Source organism: Hakea prostrata, chromosome 2, assembly GCF_041222555.1.
Source record: "Hakea prostrata isolate BN-2017 chromosome 2, UWA_Hpros_2, whole genome shotgun sequence".
Taxonomy (NCBI): Eukaryota; Viridiplantae; Streptophyta; class Magnoliopsida; order Proteales; family Proteaceae; genus Hakea; species Hakea prostrata.
This window is the reverse complement of record NC_142601.1, coordinates 22430858-22451415: the sequence shown is the minus strand read 5'-3', so window position 1 is coordinate 22451415 and position 20558 is coordinate 22430858. Positions and strand designations below refer to the sequence as shown.

The 20558-nt window shown below is 37.8% G+C and overlaps 2 protein-coding genes across 3 annotated transcripts; both read left to right on the top strand.

Moving 5' to 3' along the window:
• Positions 1–967: 967 nt before the first annotated feature.
• Positions 968–5015, top strand: LOC149024066 (uncharacterized). The gene is made up of 7 exons (XM_089143404.1): positions 968–1233; positions 1634–1701; positions 1753–1912; positions 3708–3818; positions 3954–4089; positions 4192–4343; positions 4435–5015. Exons 1-7 carry the CDS (start codon positions 968–970, stop codon positions 4727–4729), a joined length of 1188 nt encoding a protein of 395 aa, XP_088999530.1. The 3' UTR covers positions 4730–5015.
• An 81-nt stretch (positions 5016–5096) lies between these two features.
• LOC149024065 (uncharacterized) lies at positions 5097–9535 on the top strand. 2 transcript variants are annotated; one of them, XR_016171419.1, is made up of 6 exons: positions 5097–5400; positions 5445–5537; positions 7274–7363; positions 8522–8595; positions 9187–9275; positions 9372–9535. XR_016171419.1 is itself a non-coding variant. In XM_089142880.1 (6 exons), the coding sequence occupies exons 1-4, from the start codon at positions 5222–5224 to the stop codon at positions 8588–8590; spliced, it is 417 nt and encodes a 138-aa protein (XP_088999006.1). In that variant the 5' UTR covers positions 5097–5221; the 3' UTR covers positions 8591–8595; positions 9187–9275; positions 9372–9535. The 2 variants fall into 2 exon arrangements, 1 of the variants encoding a protein (XP_088999006.1); XM_089142880.1 differs by having other exon boundaries at positions 5445–5523.
• The last annotated feature ends 11023 nt before the right edge of the window (positions 9536–20558 follow it).

Sequence of the window (20558 nt, the reverse complement as noted above, 5' to 3'; positions counted from 1 at the left end):
CTACGAGGATACTCTATTTATGACGGAGGAGACTCTAGCCTAGGCCTTTATGTCTTTTGGAACACTGGATATGTTGTATTAACTCTTTGGATTTACTCTTGATGTTGGGATTTGTAACTAAATTAATTAACCATTTTTCCGTTGCTTTTGAGAAAGAGTGACTTCTGATCACTCTCTTTCTCTTTGAGACTTTCTTGATATGTATTTGATACTTAACATTTTCTGGCACTCGATTGATTATCTTTTCTTATTCACTTGATCTGATTATTACTTGCTTAAAACATTGATTATATTGTTCGTGATTATATTATCATGTATGTGGGAGGCATGGCCGCTCGATCCTTGATCCTCGGGCTGTGGATCACATTCCCAGGTATGCCAGATAGGATACCAACTGGGTGGATGTGACAGCTAATCAGGTGGATGACTGTAATAGAACAATATTTAGTAGTTGTAATTGCTTTTAGTTCTAATATTAATTTTCTTTTATTAAAAAAAATAGGGTAATTTTCATCTGGACTCCTTGAGGTTTGATCCATGTCATTTTTAGTCCAAATAAATGAACACTTTGCATCTGCCTCCCCTGAGGTATTCAATAAGATCAATTAAGGACAATTTGTAATTTTTATGACCAAAATACCCTTACGGTAAGATTTCCATATTTTCTCTCTCATCTCCTTCATCTCCTTCATCGTCTCCATCTTCAGTCTGGCCTCGCCCCATCTCTGCCCTTTTTCCTATTCAACTCGGGCGACAGTTGGATAAAAGCATTTGCGGCCACGAAATCTAGCAGATGGAAAATGTCGCTCTGCAAGTGCTTTACGAGTTGCAACCATTGCATTGCCAAAGATTTCTCCTTTCAGGCTCAATTCTGGCAGAAAATCAGTCGATATATCAAAATTACACGGTGAGAACTAGAAGTAACATCAGCAAAAGCGGTGAAGAGAGCAGAAATCCATCATTAACAATGGTTCAAATTCCAGAAATCATCAAGAAGTCTCGATCTGAGAATCAAAATCTCATCGTCGGTAATCCAGTCCAGAAGTCGCAGCGTCAACAGAGTCCTGACTTAGTAACGATGACTCGAATTCCAGGAATCGTCAAGAAGCTTGAACTTGAGAATCTCGTCATCAATATTCCGGTTTGGAGCTTGCAACATCAACCGAGTACTGATGTGGTTACTCGTCATCAATATTCCGGTTTGGAGCTTGGCGTCAACCGAGTACCGATGTGGTTAGAAACATCGATAAAGTGAAATCGAAGAGACCTGGATCTATTTCTCCCTCAGCCTAGGCGTTATTTCGAAGATCGTCTTTTTCTTCCATGTTTTCGACGCCGGATTCTCCAGATATGCCATATTGAATTGGTCTCTAACCTTGAAATGACAAGTTGCTGCTCTTCAGTTTCATTGTTGGTGCAAAGTTTCAGTCCACATTATTGCCTGATAGTGGTAGATATAATAACTACTTGATGTGGGTACATTTCTCTAGATTATGTTAAAACCCGTTGCTTTAATGGGTTCCCAATATAGATACTGGAGTTTCTCCTACAGGTGAGACAAGATGGATCTGAAATACAATCTCTCTGTTTGTCTCAGGTGGAATTGAGGGCTTTCTTTGATGTCCATGAACAGGAAGGGAGCCACCATGGAATTTGGAAATTACAGGGAAGAATGTCATGGAGTTTTACGCAGAATCAAGGGTATGGACTTACGATGATTTGAGTTCCCGTTAAAAATAGCTGTGGTTGCAGCTCGTGAAGCACTTGTAGAGCGACGTTTTCCATCTGCTAGGTTTCGTGGTCGCAAATACTTTTATCCAACTGTTGCCGGAATTGAAGAGGAAAAAAGGCAGAGATGGGGCCGAAGCCGGACTGAAGATGGAGACGATGAAGGAGATGAGAGAGAAAATATGCAAATCTTATAGTGAGGGTATTTTGGTCATAAAAATTTCAAATTGTCCTTAATTGATCTTATTGAATACTTCAGGGGAGGTAGGTGCAAAGTGTCCATTTATTTGGACTAAAAATGACATGGACCAAACTTCAGGGGGTCCAAATGAAAATTACCCAAAAAAATAATAATAATAAAATTCCATGTTTGAGATCGTTGATCAATCAAATCTAAGACAAGTAAATCCTCCATACCTATAGGGGGATGGCCTACTATTGCACCAACAAGGAGCCCTTTAATCTACTTATCCTCCCATACCCAAATCTTCTCTCCTGTCTCCACATGCCACTCCATCAAAGGTTGTAAAACTTTCTTCCCTGCAATCAAACTTTGCCAACCCCAAGACGATTGACCTCCTATCATAGCAACCATAAAGTTTGAATGAGGAAGTTATATAGCTTTAGTAAAACAAGCCCATAATGAATCTAGATGCTCCAAAACCTAGTTGCCATTTTTACAAGTAAAGCCAAGTTTTGAGTTTTAGAATCCTTAAAGCCCAACCCCCCATGGTTTGGGTAAACACAATCTATCCCATGAAACCCAATGTGTTTTAGGTTTCCCATACACATCATCCCAAAATTTTTTTTTGCTTGTCTTCTAAACTGATTATGTAAGGTTTTGGGAATTTCAAAATGACTACAAGCATAGGAAGAGCAAAGGCTACAGATTTCAACATCACTTCTTTCCCTGCATGGGAGAGTAAGCTCAATTTCCAACCCTCTAACCTCTGAGTCAATCTATTAGAGAGAAATTGGAAAGGCTCCTTTTGAAGCCGACACCACCTGGGGTAGTCCCAAATATTTAATGTAGCTCTTAGTGTAAGAGACCTTCAAAACCCTAGAAAACCAATGCCAAAACTTCATAGGGGTATTAGGGCTAAAGGTAATGGATTTATGAAGATTTACAGCTTGGCCATTTGCCTTACAATTAGATCTAGGCAGCCCTTGGATTATAGACCCCGTCTAGATTAAGTTATAAAAAAGTAAATTATCATTTGCAAAGAGAAGATGGGATATTGGGGGAGCTCCACCTTTAACCTGCACACCTCTAACCAAGTCTTGACTTTTTGCTTGATGAATAATGGAACTGAGACCATGTGAGCTTAATATAAAAATCACTGGTGATAATAGATTTCCTTTACGAATACCCCTCGAAGGATGAATAGCATGACTAATGGCACCATTAACCAAGAGCTTGTAAGAAACTGAAGCAATAACCTGCATTACCCATGAAACCCAAACTGGAGAGCAACAATAATATCAAGGAATTGTTGGAGTTTCATAGCCATAATTTTTTAGATAAGTTTTGTTGCAACACTACAAAGCGAAATAGGCCTAAACTGATCTATCGTTTGAGGTGAGTCGGTCTTAGGAATTGGTGACGTTTAATTAGTGGCGGTTTATTATAAACTGCCACTAATTATATACATATGGTGGCGTGTCGGTGTTATTTTGTAAATTAGTGGCGGTTTGGGGAAAACGACACTAAAGGTAAATAAATTAGTGGTGATTTTGTATAAAACGCCACTAATCGACAGCATGTCAGCCAACATTAAATGCAAATAAATTAGTGGTGGTTTTGTATAAAACGCCACTAATCCACAGCATACCACCCTCACACTTTGTAAATTAGTGGCGGGTTTACATAAAACGCCGCTAAATGACAAAATATCAATCTCGTAAACCGCCACCGTATTGATCGAAATTTTGCCTCCCCGCCCAACACTGCGCGCCCTGTTTTTTCACTTGTGAGAAAGCAACTTTTTTTCACTTGGGAGAAAGCAACGAGTTACTCACTCGAGCCTTCGCGAGAGGGTTGAAGACGCTCTCTCTGGTCATCGTAACGAACTCGTTTCTCTCCTTTCCAGGTTCTCCTACCTTTCTTTTCTCTCTTCTGTAGATCTTCTCTGTTTCAAATCTCATTTCATAGTTTCTCTTCATTTTTTTGGTTTTTGTTTAGTTTCCGTTTCTTCTTAACACCGTTTGTATGTATTTGTTCAAAGGTATGCAGCCCAAGGGAAAGGGATTCTGCAACGACATCATATACTTAGTGAGTTGACCAAAGTTGCTGGAGCAGATGAAGAGAAGCAGAAGCTTTTTACTGATGGTCCTTTCGTTAAAGTGCTAAAATCTGCTCAGGTGTACTCCACACTGTTAATCTTTCTGATCTTTGACAACATCACCGTGCTTCTTCTGTTATATTTCTGCTTAAATTTCTGATCTACATGGCATTTGTTTTAGGAAGTCATAGTTCTTCCGCCGTTCGTCGCCATAGGGGTTCGTCCAAGGCCTGGGGTTTGGGAATTCGTTCGATTTAACTTGGATGAACTCATTGTTGAACAGTTGAGCATCTCTAACTATCTTCGCTTCAAGGAAGTACTCGTCGATGGCGCGTGAGTACTTTTTCTTTTCTTCTAGTTCATTTCTTTTTATCCTTCTCATAGTTAGCTCCCTAACTATTACCGTGACGAAATTTTGTTTCAGGAGAAATAATCCTTTTGTGCTTGAACTTGATTTTGAACCCTTCAAAACGCATATCCCTCGCCCGAATCAGTCATCGTCCATCGGCAACGGTGTTAAATTCCTCAACCGTCATCTCTCTTCGAATATGTTCCGGAATAAAGACTGTTTGGAGCCTTTGGTGGACTTCCTCAGAGTTCATAAATACAAGGGACATGTTAGTAGAACTTTTATTTCTTTCCCGAGTTTCTGTGGCTTTTGTTCTAACAAACTTCCTGATTGCTGCACCCGAATTCCTATCGAGTGTCAAAAGGCTTAGCTCGTTCAAACCCAATTTCACGACCAGAATATATGGAAAACAATGGCAGGGAAAACTTTTATTTTTTTCCCCACCCCCCTTCTTTTTTAGGTAAATGGGCATGGGAAAACATAAAGGAACTATAAAACTATGAAACTTAGTGTTAAAGCTGAATATTGTAGCTTGGTTAATATGGTGTGCAAGCAATGATGCTGAACGATCGCATTCATAGTGTGTCTAGGCTTCAGGCTGTCTTGGCGAAGGCTGATGAATATCTTTCAAAGCTCCCTCCAGACGCACCATATTCTGATTTGAGCATAGGTAGGCAGCTTAATTCACGTTTATATGCTCTGCCTCTTTGTTCCTCATGGTGTATATACCGCTGTTGCTTTAAAGGTTTTGTTTCTGTTTCTTACGTGATGCACAATTCATTTGCTTAAAGTTTCTCATTCATGGTCCATCCTCTTGTAAGCAGATTCCAGGAAATGGGTTTTGAAAGAGGTTGGGGCGATAATGCTGGACGTGTGTCAGAGACTATACGCCTACTCTCTGACATTCTTCAAGCCCCTGACCCCTCTACTTTGGAGACATTCCTTGGGAGGATTCCTATGGTGTTCAATGTTGTCATTCTATCCCCACATGGATACTTTGGCCAAGCAAATGTCCTGGGTTTACCTGACACTGGTGGGCAGGTATTGTCATCAATGTCCTGGGTTTACCTGACACTGGTGGGGAGGTATTGGTTAGAGAAGAGCTTTAGAGCATTTGAGAGCAGAGAAAAGAGGGAAAGACTAACTGAGTTTGGGGTGGAGGATGTAAGGAGTTTCAAGTACACATCACTTTCCTCTTTATACCCTATTATGTTTTTTTATTTTCACTTTTGAATTTTGATTGTACACAAACATGACTTCTGCTTTCACATCTCAAAAGGTATAAGGAGGTTTGACAGAACCTTTGGGCCGTTCCTCTTGTATACATTTTCCAATAGGTATAAGGAGGTTTTGAGCAAGGCCCACAGTGCTGCAGCATTTGCAGTGGCCCCCAAGTTTTTGGCACTTCTTAAAAAAGAAGAAACCCATTGTGAGATTTCAACCTGTGAGGCCTGGCTAGGGTGGGCTCTCACGGAGGGGTAATTAGAAAAATAGGAAAAGAAAGAAAGGGGAAGCAGGGCAGGGAAAAGATATCTTCACAACCAAACTCAGCTCGTCTATATTCAATCTGAAACTGTATCCTATAAAAGCTACATAAAAAAATAGAACACAAATCCTAGTTGAATCAAAACAAAGTTCAAATCAAGTTGAGCATGAGCTAGCAGTAAAATTTTATAAAGTTCAAATTTTAGTTGTAATTTGATCAGCTATAAAATCTTACTCCTATCTTATCTATGTTGGAAGACATGTTGTGTTCTAGCCTATTCTAGTGTTCATTAGTCCCTGGTGAACTTGTTAGGCAGTTGTTATTTATTAAATGGAGTATCTGCTAGTAGCTAAATCTGGCTTGGTTTGGTGGTGGGGTGTAGAAGAAACAGAGAGGAGAGAGACTTTATAGAGAGTGGGAATATATCTACAAAGATGGGGTAGTGTACGGAATTTGGTATAGCATGTTAAGTTGCCTCTTTTCTGGCTATTAAAGTGAGATCAATAGGATTGCAGCAGGGATACAGGGGAGATAAGCTGCTGGTTATGATTGGGTTGAGGGGTTGGATGGTTTTCAGAATCTATAGTACTGGAAATGTTGGTTATGGACGGATGAGAGTTTTTAATAGGGAGTTAAGTAAGCTGACTTCTGACAAGTAAGGAATTAGGTTTTGAATAGTTTGTGACAGTTGGGGTAATTGCAGAGCCAATGTATGCGGGCTATTTTTTCTACTTTTTATTTTTTGGGTAGAAAACGTATGTGAGCTATTTTTGGATGAAGATTGGAGAATTAAAGTGGATTAGTTGGGGGTAGTCTAAATTAGGGTCATTAATGGGTTGCATGGGAAAATGGCTAGTTACATTGAAATTGTGCATGGAAGTGGGGTAAAGGAGGGAAAAAGCTTCTATATTCTCTCTTGACAGCTGTTGGTGGTAATGGGAATGATTGTTCTAGAGGGTTGGGAACGATGTATTAGAATATTAGTTGAGTTTGCATCCTGAGAGAAAGGGGTGTACCTGTAGGGTTGTCTATTTGTCTTCCTGGAGAATTGTTGGAGCTGAACTATTGGGATAGCATATTCACCTGAACTATTCTCATCTAGTTTATGGATACTAGATGATGAAACCCCACCACATTCTGCTCTTAATCATGGCTCTTAATTAATCTCATTTGGAGACTTCTAGAACCCATTTACCCTTCTGGGAAAGCAGTAGAATAGATTGTTGAGTTTGAAATTTAAAATTAGTAACGTAACCTCCTCTATTTATTAAAAAAAAAAAAAAAAGATTTTAAACAGCTTCAACCATGTATGAATCAGGGGAACATGAACAAGGAAGGACCTTCGAGTAGTTTTCCATCAATGCTGCTTATTTGACAATTTACAACTAAGACGTTTCTTTTTTGATAAATTATTCTTTTTTCTTGCAGGAGAGATATCAAGTGGATGTTTTGGATAAGAAATGGGTATATGTCAAAATGGGGCTGCAATGGAAGGCCTTTAAAAGGGAAGATTTAAAGGTTCGTGTGCATCATATTCTCCTTACTCATTTTTGTTAGGTTTACAGTTTGGATTTCTGATTGCTGCTGCAACTGATCAGTCCTTGGCTGCATCATCATCTCAATTTTTGTTTCTAAGATTTCTAGTCTCTGAAGTTGCTAAAGAGGACCAATCACCTTTGCTGGATTTATTGTAATCCTGTCAATCCCCTTAAACTACACAGCACAACCACACAGGTTTACTACACAGCACTTGTGCTTTTGTTTTTCACTCAGGTTCTCTCTATGATATTAAGAGCTAAAGTCTGTTCATGTGTTAAGGTTTGTTTGTTTACATGAAGGTTTCCATTATGATACTTTAGTTTGTTTGTTTTCATGTATTAGTAGTCTTTTCTGATTCTAGATTCCAAAGATTTTGTTCTCATAATGGGAAATTCGAGTGGTGGGGAAAAGGGCCTTTATATGGAAAAATGATTTTATTTTCATTAGGATTTTGTAAATTTTATATCATCACTTAAAACTGTATTTGGTTCAAGGAAGTAGTGAAGTCACTATAGAAAGGCTAGGGTTAAATTCTTTTTGGGACTTCCCTTTGTTCTTTCAATTTCTTTTTCTTTCTCCTTCTATATTTTTAGGTCCGGTTGTTCAACAGGCCCTCGATCAGCTTTACATTTGGGATCAACTATGGTCAGATTGCAAATAATCTCCCATCTCATTCACAAGTTGCGGTCCTCATTGAATCTAATAATATTAATAGGGTAAAACTCTATGATGCTGATCCAAGCGTTCTGCAGGTCTTCTCTGGTTCAAATGTTGAGTTCATAGTAGAAATTGGGAATCTTCAAAACATGACTGATCCCAACAATGCTCTGGCCTGGTTACAAGAAAATGTCCAACCCTATGTTTCCAAAACCAAAATCACCTGACATAAAATGAGGAATTAGTGGAAACTGAAAAAACCATTTTCCTTCTAATCATGTTACGATATTTGAGGTGCACCTGTTGTCTTTTATCGTAATCTCACACAATCAAGTCAATAATATTGTTAGCATATTTATGCTTATGCATTTGTTTAAAAATCTGTTGGAGTTTATTTCTCATTTTTGACTTGGAATATATCGATCTTTCCACTTGTTTTAAAATGTCTGAGCTAAATTATACACAACCATTCTATTGCAGATGGATTATGGCCTGATTACAATGATGGAGCGTGGCCGTCGTGCTCCAGCAGATCTAGTTTTGATATGAAAGAGGTGCTCTATTACACTCTTTTGTACACTCTTTTTGTTCTTATTTCCCATTTATTGTGCTGCTAGATGGTTGGTTGAGTTGGTCAGGCTTTTAATACTTATGAGTGATTCATATAAGTGACTCAAATAGAGCTATTGGAAGTCAACAATCCGTATAGTCAATCCCACTTATTTGGGACAAGGCTTGTTGTGCTTCTTGTTGATGATGATGATCAGAAATTAGTTTGAGCATTGAAGTCTAGTTTGTGTGTTAGAATCTAGTTTGTTTTGTTTTTCTGTATATAATTGAGCCTACCCAACGTTGGAAAGGAGGGTTTAAATTACAAAGTAATTTTGGGTTACTGACTTGAGTGTGTGCTTCATGCTTTATCTCAAAGTTTCCTCTCTTCTTTATCCAGTCCTACATGGTAATGTAGTAATCATTATGACGTTCCTCATTAATCTTATTCTTGTCCATGCTTAATATCTTGAGGGCTGACTGTGGTAGCTTCTGTCATAACATAATCACCTAAGCTTTAATTTTGTTTCTGATTTATGCTAAGTGTTTGGTTCTGCTGTCTATTTAATAGATTTCTTTCTTGTTCTTCTTCTTAGGCTCACATTCCAGAAGGAAGTAATTTTGATTTTCAAAAGTTCTTAAAAAGAGCTTTGGATGATGACTTTCACTTGGTGGTAATTACGAGGTACCTTCTGAAAAACAAGGTCTACTCTCTGGTGATATATACATAGAATCCATGTGTTTATCTTACTAGGTTTTAAACCCTTTGATTGTTTTTCAGCCTTTGGGTTTGGACTTTTGCTGTATGTTTCTTGTTCTTTCACGCACATGGTAATAGCTACACATTGTTTCTATGCTAAAGAATTTTTGTTTTCACATTTATAAACCAATCAAAACTTAAAGTCTGCTCTTTTATGCAACAAAATGCAGGATGCTACAATTATTTTTGGCTACTCTTCATTCTTTAGTGGTAAGCTAGTTGATCAAAAAGTATTCTCATTTTTTTTTGGAACAAAACCAGTGTTGTGGCAAGAACAACTTTCCAAGGGGCTCAAATATTTATTCATAATATGATTTTCTTCTTTTTATTTATAAATCATCTTTTAACGTGTGTTCTTATTTGCATGTTAGGAAGAAAGGAGTGCGACATTTAGATCGCCCAAGTGCTAAATTTGTGTCCCTTTTTTCTTCTTTTCTTATTCGTGTTTAGGTTATAATGTAACATCAAGTAGAGTACGACATGTAGCTTTTGTATATTTGTATACAAGTTGACTTGATTAATATGTATTGTATTTATTTTTCGTAAATTGTGTTCTTTGAATACTTTTAGCTTTTTTGAATTTTCTTTGTATTCATGTATTTATATTGTCTTTTACGAATAAATGTAATAATATTGTCTTTTAGGAATAAATGTAATAATAGCAAATATAGGGGAATTATTAAAAAAAAAAAACCTAATTGGTGGCGGTAAACAGAAACCGAATAAGAAAATGGTGGCTGTTTGCTGGATAACGACACTAAATATTAAAAATGGCAAAATTAGTGGCTGTTTTTTAAATACCGCCACTAAATGGTGTATATACATAATTAGTGGCGGTTTAATTAAACCGCCACTATTTGAAGGAGATTTTTTTTTGTAGTCTAGATAAATATATATAAGATGAATTGAGATCAAGCATCATTATACTAGTTCGAAAAATTCATGCACATATGCAATCAAATCTACCTGCACACTATTCCACATATATTGAAAGAAAAGAGGTGGGAAGCCAACAAGACCAAGTGCCTTCAAAAGACCCATAGAAAACATAACCTGTTTGATTTCGTTAGCTGTAGGAAGAGCAGTGAGCACCTCATTCATATTTGTCGAAATCACAGGTACCACAATAGAGAGAACATGTTCCATAGTTGCATAATCTACCCCCTGAGAAGTGAAAGCCTCAGTGTGGTGATCTCTTAAAACATGGGAAATAGAATCTTAATCGGAAGTCCAAGTTCTAGATGAGTCTTGAAATTTGAAAATTCTATTATAAGGATGTCTTTGCACTACTGAAGCATGGAAGACACAGTGTTCTTATCATCCCCATCCAACCAATCCACCCTACTCTTCTGGCTCCAAATTAATTTCTTCCTCCCTTGCTAGTTGTTCAGCAAGGAGATCAATTGTAATATTAACCTCCTCTAGTTTGGTGCAACGACTCTAACTCAATGTATAGTTGCTGAATAGTTGTTTGAACATGCTCAAATTCATCCCTATTCCACCTTTTAGATTCTCTTGGCATACATTCATATTTTGTAGCAAATGAGCACCTGCCGAATCTTATGTATGATGATTCCATGAACTTGCAATCACTATTTGCAATTTTCATGACGAAACCATGCCGATTCAAAATGGAATGGTTTCTTACCTTTACGTTTCCCACCAATAGAGTCCAGAATCGAAGTACAATGGTCTGATCCAATAGAAGCCCAAACAAAAACTACAACATCCATCCATGTAAGCACATCTCCAATCATAATTTGCAAGAACCCTATCCAATCTGGTCTTGATATTTGCATTACCCTTCCTTTTGTTTGACCAAGTAAATGCCGAACCATGAAAACCCAAATCGAGAAAGCCACGAGTATTAATCATATCAAGAAATGCTTTCTTTCATTAAGAGGTATTGCTAGTAGATGGAGCAGCCAAGATAATTGATACTGGATTGGGATTTGATATAGATTGGTTAACTTGAGTAGGGGAAGGAGTGGTGGTTGTTGGGTAATTGCATAGCTGATAGATGAGGAAGGAAGTTCACCAGCGATGAAAGCAACTCAGATCGTTGATTTAGGTGGGCTCGTCACAAAGAAATTTGAGAATCATGATCTGGGTTACAGGACAAGGTGGGTTGGGTGGGGAATAATTAAGGTGAATATGGGTTACTGGGTAAATTGCCCATTTGAATAAACTACTAAATTATTAACTAGAAATTATTCACAAACTATACTAGCAGAGCAACCGTGAAGGACCCAATACATCTTCAATTCTTCAAAAAAAAAAAAAAAAAAAAAAAAAGAAAAAAAAACTCTTACATCTCTGTTGTCCTCAATGACCAATTATAATATAGTAGTTGTATGTTAAGATATCCATTCATGAAGTAGTATAACTTTCCATTAAGAACAAGAGGGGAAAAAGAGAAAAGAAAATATAACCCTTAGTAATTTGGAACTGGAATTTAAGTTGTTGGGGATACGATGCACAACCACAAAGAAGAGGAACACAAACAAAATACACCGGAGGAACTTAATGTGATTTGACAAATCTACTTACGTTCACTAGAGAGAAAAGGAGTTTCACTATTCCTAGGAAACCTCATACCACTTTTCACATCTCACAAAGTGCTACCCCTTTGCTTGCCCCCATTCCTTCTATGGATGAATTCCTCAATCCCTGGTAGGAATTGATTTACCTAGGTTATCCCACAAAGACTATTTATAAGGAAACGTAAAAGCCTAATCCCCATATAATTACAATTTTATCCCTTTACAAGTAATTGAACCAAAACCCTGATCTAATTACAGATACAACGACACCATAAATATAAAGACCCTCATAATACAACACATACAAACCCAGTAATCTCTATATTAGCTTGAATTTTGCAAACCACATTGAGGAAAACTATTGATGATGTCTCTCTGCAATCAACCATCTCTAAGGATGCCTTCCTGACTACCATCACCTAAACCAACATGCCCCCCCCCCCCCACTTGGGGTGTCTTATATAGCTTATTGCCGCTACATGACATGGCTTCACCGCTCCTCCTGCTACGTACAACCTGCTTTGAGAGATCCCTGCCACTCACCAAGTCCTAAGCGGAGTCATCTACTTCCTTCCCAGATTTGCCCTTATTTGATACCTGAACAACCTGCAAATTCTGATTGCTTGTACCGCTTACCCAAGTGCCAAAAGAGCTCCACCTGTTTCAGCACTTCCTGCAAGCTTGTACAACTTACTTGATCTATACCCTTTGTACCCATTATCGACCTAAATGACCTAATTGTTGATTTCTCTACGAGCCCACAAGATCAATACAAAAAAAATGAAATCTCCTCAATCTATTACTTCCATTGAGTTTGGAATGCCCAAAAACCCTAAGAACACCTAACTTTGGACCAAGAACCTTCACACAAAATCATGTGAGAACAACCAGTACGGAATAGATCTGATAATAAAAACAAAAACCTTTTTTTCCCTTTTTTCTCTCCCGCCGACTCACACATTTTTTTTTTGTGGGGGGTCTCCTCCTTCCGTTTCACTTTCTCAATTCTCTCAATTTTTTTTCCTTCTTTCGATGTAATCATTACTTCAAAATAAAAAACAAGAAAAAAAGTAATAAATCTTCAAACCAGAAACTACTATTTGCTTAAAACCTCTATGAACACTTTCCCATGATTTCACCTCAATCGAAACTGCTCCATTTTGTTTCCGTCAAAAACTGCCAGTACAACTTATGAACTAAAAAAGCCTTTGTTTAAAAGAAAAACTATAGAACTTCAAGCAAAGTCCAGCTGAATCTCACAATTGGACAGGCGCCGCTACTTTCAACTATCAAGACCAATCATCACTCATCTTTTTTTTTTTGTGTGTGAGTGTTCTCCTTCTCCTTTCACTGATTTAAACTCTGATAAACAATCGCAAGAAAAAAAAAGGATAAACAAACTTAACAATCTCTAAATCAGAGAATCATATCTTTGATCAATCCTTTGAAACCTTCTCCATACACTGTTCCTCCATACACTGTTCCTCTCCAGTGACTTGTTGGGGATACAATGCACAACTACGAAGAAGAACAACACAAGCAAAACACATATGAGGAACTTCTACTATTTCTAGGAAAATCTTCCTATGTCCACCAAAGAGAAAAGAAATTTCTAGGAAATCTCACACCTCACAAAGCACTACACCTTTTCTTTCCCCCATCCCCTCCATGGATGGATTTCCCAATTTGTAGGTATTGATTCACCTTGGTTACCCCACAGAGAGAATTTATAGGGAAATCTAAAACCCTAATCTCCATATAATTACAATTTTATCATTGTACAAGTAATTGACTCAAAACCCTTTTCCAATTACAAATACAACCAAACTATAATTATATGCAAGGTTTAAAGTATCTCACGATAACATACGATACTAGCCGATGCATATCTATATTTGACACAACCGATATGATACATCTCTGTAGTTAATTGCACTAAAATAAATTAGTCAGAACGACACTATACTCGAAACGGGACGATATGTCTCTTAAAATCACCTGATCGATACGATACTTGATACCGATACTTAATACCTTGATTATATGGACCTGCAAAATACAAAACACACAAACCCAACACAAGCCCCTGATACACCCCATCTCTATTCCTTTTTCTCACTTTGCCACTCACGCATTCAACTCTTTCCCCTTCTCTTCTTCTTCTTCCCCCCCCCCCCCCCTAATTTCTTGATTCATTCTTAATATTCTTTATATTCTCTACATATAAGACACATCTCTCCTATGTTTTCAATGGGTTGTTCTTTAAGAACATGTTTTTTTCTCTCCTTGAATTTGTATGTGATCTTTTTGTTCTGGTTATTGTTAAAAGTAAGAAAAAAGAAAAAAGCTGGAACAAGAGTCTCAAAAGAAACTAGTTTATTGAAGATAGAACTTTTTTTTTTTTGGTTAAGAAGATAGAACTAGTCTCTAGGTAGACATTTTACACAACCGAAAAAACAATTTGAAAAAAGAAGCTAAACCATGCTAACGTGCAAAACATAAACTAAGAGAAAAAAATAGGTTGTAATGTTTAAATTAGAAAAAATAGGAACAGTAACAGGAAGTTTTTCTTCCAATGACAGTGTTCCAATGATCCAATTTGCAATAGACTCCTACTGGCTTCAACAACCTCAAACAACTCTAATCAGCCACATTCCAAATCCCGACTCTAATTAGCCACATTCATTGACTAGTTTAGCCTCCTATTTTATTGGAGCACTTCTCAACACTCCCCTTTGCACCAAAATCACACATACCTAGCAAAGACCTCAGATACTCATCTTCCTATTTTGTTGGAGCACTTCTCAACACTCCCCCTTGCACCAAAATCACACACACCTAGCAAAGACCTCAAATACTCATGCTTATTTCTTGCCAAGGTTTTGTGAAAATATCTGCTACTTGCTCCTAGTGCTATAGTACTCAAGAACTATCTTTCTTTTAGCAACAAAATCTTTGATAAAATGCACCTTATATCCACATGCTTAGTTCTTGCATGATATACATGATTTCTTGACATGACAATTGTTGATTTATTGTCACAATAAATTTTCATTGCTTCTTTTTGCTTGTGTCCAAGTTATTCTAGCACTCTTCTTAACCAAACAGCTTGACAAGTCGTTGTATATAGTTTCTGCCATATGTTCAACCTCTTATGAGGATAGTGCAATAATTGCTTGTTTCTTTGAATTCCATGAGATTTCTCTTGACCCAAGGTTGAAAAGATGACCTTAGGTACTTCTTCTATCTTCTAAGCAGCAAACCCAATCACTACCTATATATCCAACCACCTCACAATGCTTTACATGTTCATACCGTATTCCCAATTCGTGTACTTGCCATGTATCGGAGAATACGTTTTGCAGCTCCAAAAAGATGCTTTGAAGGAAAGTGCATAAATCTGGAAATTACACTCACTGAATGAGAAATATTGTTAGGCCTAGTAGGAGTTAAATAAATAATTCACATACTAGACTCTTAAAATAATGCTCATCTTCTGGTCCAATGCCGCCTTCTAGTTGCAATTTTAATTTATGTTCATTGGCGTGCCTACTTTTTTTCATCCTAATATATATTATACCTCTTCAACAGGTCTATAACATATTTCTTCTGTGAGATGAAGATGCTCCCTTTCATCTACTTTAATTTAGAGAAAATAATGCAACTGTCCTAAATCTAACATTTCAAACTCATTGCTCATGCTTGCCCTAAATTTATCAAGAAGAAAAAAAAAAAATGATAAGCACATATAGATCATATCATCTACAAAGAGGCTAACAAGCAAAACATCTTTACCTTCCCTTTTGATGTACAATGTGGGTTCACTTTTGCTCCTTTCAAAATCATTCTTGATGAAGTGCCTTCATCAACTTGTACACCTTTGTCTCTGCATTTTCAATCTCAAATCCTCTAGATTGTGTTACATAGACCTCCTCTTCTAACTCACCAATAAGAAAGGATGATTTAACTTCAAGGTGATAGACTAACCAACCCAATTGAGTAGCAAGAGCTAAGAGTGTTCATACAGTTTCAAGGTGAGCAATAGGTGAGAATGTTTCTTCATAATTATCCCTTTTTGTGGAGAATACCCCTTTGCCACCAGCCATGCTTTGTGCATTTGAATGCTACCATTAGCGTTATGCTTGATCCTGAACATCCATTTTACTCCAATTGCTTTCTTGTCTTCAAGCGATCTAACTAGCTCCCATGTGTCATTCTTCCGGATTGCATTTAATTCTTCCTCCTTGGCTTGCTTCCATTCAACCTTTTTGATTGCTTCTTCATGGGTTCTGCTACATATAGGGCTTGGGTAGATGCATAGATATTCTGCAATGATCTATAGCCTCATAGTCCTTCATCTATTGAGCTTGATGAGTCTAAAGGGGATTCACTATTTGAAGGAGTGGTGGGTGGCGTTGAGACTTTCGAACTACCAAGTGATAGAGTTTGTGGTTGACCGTCAACATGGTGCTCCTCATCTGCTATCTGTTGTTTTTCTCTTCCTTAATAGCTATTTCTTGAAGGCAAATCATTCATCTAATGTCTTCATTCAATGTCCATCGTCCTTCTTCATTAAATATGACATTTTTGCTGATGATAATCTTTCCACTTTTAAGATTGAATAGTCTATATGCGTTTGAGTTGGTACAATAACCAACAAAAACACACTTTATGGCTTTATCATCACTTGCTATGAATCTGAGAGTTAATTAAGGTATAAGCAACACCACCAAAAACTTCAAGTGGCTTACCCCTGGTCTTCTACCTGTCTATACTTCATAAGGAGTTTGATTTGGAACAACTCTTATTGGTGAGATATTTTGGATATATACTGCTGTAGCAACTTCTTCCCAAAATTGAGCGGGTAGCCTTTTTCCTTGGAGCATGCCTCGTGCCATCTCTACCATTGTTTGATTTTTGTGCTCAACCGCATCATTTTGCTCCGAAGTGTGTGGAGCAGTGAGACCCCTATGAATGCCATTCTCTTTATAGAAAGAATTGAAAGCTTGTGAACTGATTTCTCCCCTTTGATCCATTCTCAATGCTTTAACATGCTATCCACTTTGCTTGTCCACTTAACTTTTCAACTAAAGCTTTGAATTTTTTTGAAGGCATCAAAGGTTTTTTCTTTGTTCTACAAAAAATACACCCAACTCGATCATTCGACTATGACAATTAGTTAGAAGCAAGAATTATTTACTTTGTCAAAATGTCTTTGTCTTCATAGGTCCGCACAAGTCTACATGGATTAAGTTAAAACTGTTAGGTGCTCTCCATGCTTTTCAGTTGGAAAGGGTCTCTTGCTTTGTTTCCCAAAATGTAGGCTTCACATACTCCTAAAGCATCAAGTTTGGGCTACACCATCTCTGATTGTTGTAGCAGCTTCATGCTATTTAGATTGAGGTGACCATACCTCTTATGCCAAAGTCTTGTTTCTGTTTCTCCTTTTGCAGTCATGACATAATTCTCCAAGCTTGAAAAATCAACTGGAAACAACTTATTTCTTGTCATTTTTATTTTTAGCTACAACTTGCTTAGCTTCTTTGTGTTTAATCCAGCAAGAAGAATTATCTAATACCAAATTGTACCCATGTAATATTAGTTACCCCACACTTAATGACTTTTGAGATAAGCAAGGAACAAAAAATACATTGGGAAGATAATAAGTTTTACCATTGCCTTTTCTTATTGCAACTGTACCCTTTCCCTTCAACTTGGAGTTGTTTGTTGTCATCAGACCTAGCATTGATCTTGTAGCTTTCATCTAGCTCCTCAAACATGGTTTTAGTACCTGTCATGTGATTTGAACACCCACTATCCAAGAACCAAACTCGTTGATTTTGAGGTTCTTGCTCACCAATGCCATGAACAATTTGCAATCCACTTTGTCTCCTTCACTAGGTTCGCCTTTTTATGCATAATTAGGTTGACTTTGCTTTTTCTAGTAGCTAGCTTGGCGATGACCATAACTTTTACAATAGAGACATTGGATCCCTTGACCATGACCTCTTCCTCTTCTCGAACCTTATCCAAGTTCTCTCCCTCCAACTTTCTTGTTTCACTGTACTTGCATTGTTCTTCTACATTCCCTCACATGGAAAACCTTCTCCTCAACATCCTCCTTAGGTCAATTGATTCTTGCTTCATGAGCTTGCAAGGATCCCATTAATTTAGTGAAGAAAGGCTTGGTTAAATCCTTCGATTCTTCAATTCCTGCATCCACATGATCAAATCGGGTTCTTAGACTTCTCAGGACTTTTGTTACAACGACATAGTCACTATGTTTCTTTCCATACACCTGCATTTGACTCACAATTGTCCTACTTTGGAGAGGAACTCTTGAATGGATTCAGTATTTTTCATCATTGCAGTTTCAAATTCCCATCTAAAGGTCTGGAACCTTACTACTTTCACTTTGTCATTTACTTGAAATTCCTGTTTTAGAATTTCCCATGCCTCTTTAGATGTTGTGGCACTCATGATTGTTGGAAAGATAGCTTCACTGACTGCCTACTGAAGAAGATAGAGTGCCTTGGCATCCTTCTTCCAATTTTCCTTCGACTTAACAGCTTCATCAGGATCTGCAAAGCCATCTTCAACAAACTCCCAGAAGTCTTGTGACATGAACAAAGTCTTTATTCTCACACTCCAAAATTGATAGTTATCTCCAATAAACACTACGATTGGAAACTTTGAGGATGAAGACCTCTTTGCTACCATTTCAAACAATCTCTCGTTCTCTGTTAATTTCTCTTTAGCGGTCAACAACCAGCCTGGCTCTTATGCTACAATGTTAAAGTAAATAATAATAATAATAAATGGAACAAGGGTCTCAAGAGACCAAAACCCACAAATCTGTTCAAGTGTTTATTGAAGATAGAACTAGTCTTTAAATAGACTTTTACACAACCGAAAAAACAATTTGAAAAAAGAAGCTAAATCATGCTAACGTGCAAAATAGAAAGTGAATAGGAATAGTAACGGGAAGTTTTTCTTCCAATTGTAGTGTTCCAACGATCCAATTTGCAACAGACTCCTACTGGCTTCAACAACCTCAAATAAATCTAATCAGCCACATTCCATTGACCAGTTTAGCCTCCTATTTTATTGGAGCACTTCTTAACAGTTATTTCCCTGTACAATGTACCCTCTTGTGTTTAATTCCCAAGAACATAGACTGTAGATTAGTTTAGACCCATCAATCTCCATGCAGTGGAAGTAAAGGTATAACCAAGATCAACGCCAATAGATTGAAGATCATCTTGGATGTAGCAATTTCTCCATCTCAGCCAGCTTTTATCCCAGGACGATTGATCTGTGATAATGTCTACATGGTGCACGAGCTCCTCCATTGCATCAACCATAAGAAGACGGGCTAGAAGTTTATGGCAATAAAGAGGAAGAAGGCATAGGATAGGGTAAAATCGATTTCCATAGATAAAATTGCTGCTACAGTTTGGCTTCTCTTCTCCACCTTCTCATGACTTGTTTGAGGTCAGTTACCTACAAGCTTGTTATCAATGCATGGAACCACTTTACCCTGTGCTTCATTTATGCTCCTAGGTTCTCAGCAGTTTTATCTTACATCCCTCATAGAATGGAGATGTCACAGGCATCCCATTTGCAGCCCCACTGTTCCTATAAGTCACTTGTTCATTGACGACTATCTACTCTTCTCTGAAATGAGATTGAGTGAAGTATGCCAACTGAAGCATTTGCTAGATCTCTATTGTGGTGCCGATGGACAAACAATAAATTACAACAAGTACTAAATCTAAATGTACTGCTGAAACTCCAGCGTTGGTTTTCTTGTATCCTCAAAATTTCCTATGGGAAAGGATATGTGAAATATCTTAGGCTTCTTGTTTGTGGTTTATCTAGACCTAGTGTGCTTCAGGAGCTAATTGATAAATCAAGCAAGCGCTTTGCAAGATGGAAGACCAAGCTAGCTTCTCTCACAAGTAGGTAAGAAAGTCTTACTTAAGTCAAGTGGCTTCTCGTTGTCGAACTATTTCCACTTCAAAGTCCCCTTGTTTGATCTTAGGAAGACGGTTACTAAATCTCTAGGAGATACTTTAGACAAGGAAAAGATTCACTGGATTTCTTAGTTAGGACTGTGCCAATCCAAGAACAATGGAGGGCTGGGGTTTAAAAACTCTGCTTCACAACAAAGCCCTCCTTTTTTTTTTTGGTTGCCAACCCCGGTTCCAAGGCTTTGTCCTGACTAATCCGGTGTTCGACCCGGGTCGCACACCTGGCTGTGGTGGGTGAGTCTCCCAGCGGGGATTTTTTGCATCCACAAGGTTTCGATACCGGAACCTTGCTTAAGCGGACCAAGCTGCTTACCACTTGGACCAACCCCCGTTGGTTAACAAACAAAGCCCTCCTTGCTAAGGTGGTATGATGGCTTTGGAGCTAATCCTAATTCAGCCTGGGGAAAATTTATGAGAGCTATATATTTCCCAAAGAGAGATTTCATGGATGCACCTTGGGAGCTTCCCCCAATTGGGATTAGAGGAGCCTGCCTTATTGAGGACCGAGAGGCTTTGCGTATGGTTCTTCTTTGGATTGTAGCGATGGGTGAAAGCATCCACGTCTAGACAGGTAGATGGATCCGAAGCTCACCTAACTACATGGTGTAATATCCTTCCACAGAATTAGATGA

Coding starts and splice junctions, on each gene's coding strand:
- LOC149024066 (XM_089143404.1), top strand. CDS start 968: ATGGTTCAAATTCCAGAAATCATCAAGAAGTCTCGATCTGAGAATCAA. Junction 1,234..1,633: donor GTCAACCGAGTACCGATGTG/GTTAGAAACATC, acceptor GTCCATGAACAG/GAAGGGAGCCACCATGGAAT. Junction 1,702..1,752: donor AGTTTTACGCAGAATCAAGG/GTATGGACTTAC, acceptor CTGTGGTTGCAG/CTCGTGAAGCACTTGTAGAG.
- LOC149024065 (XM_089142880.1), top strand. CDS start 5,222: ATGCTGGACGTGTGTCAGAGACTATACGCCTACTCTCTGACATTCTTC. Junction 5,401..5,444: donor TACCTGACACTGGTGGGCAG/GTATTGTCATCA, acceptor ACTGGTGGGGAG/GTATTGGTTAGAGAAGAGCT. Junction 5,524..7,273: donor CTGAGTTTGGGGTGGAGGAT/GTAAGGAGTTTC, acceptor TTTTTCTTGCAG/GAGAGATATCAAGTGGATGT.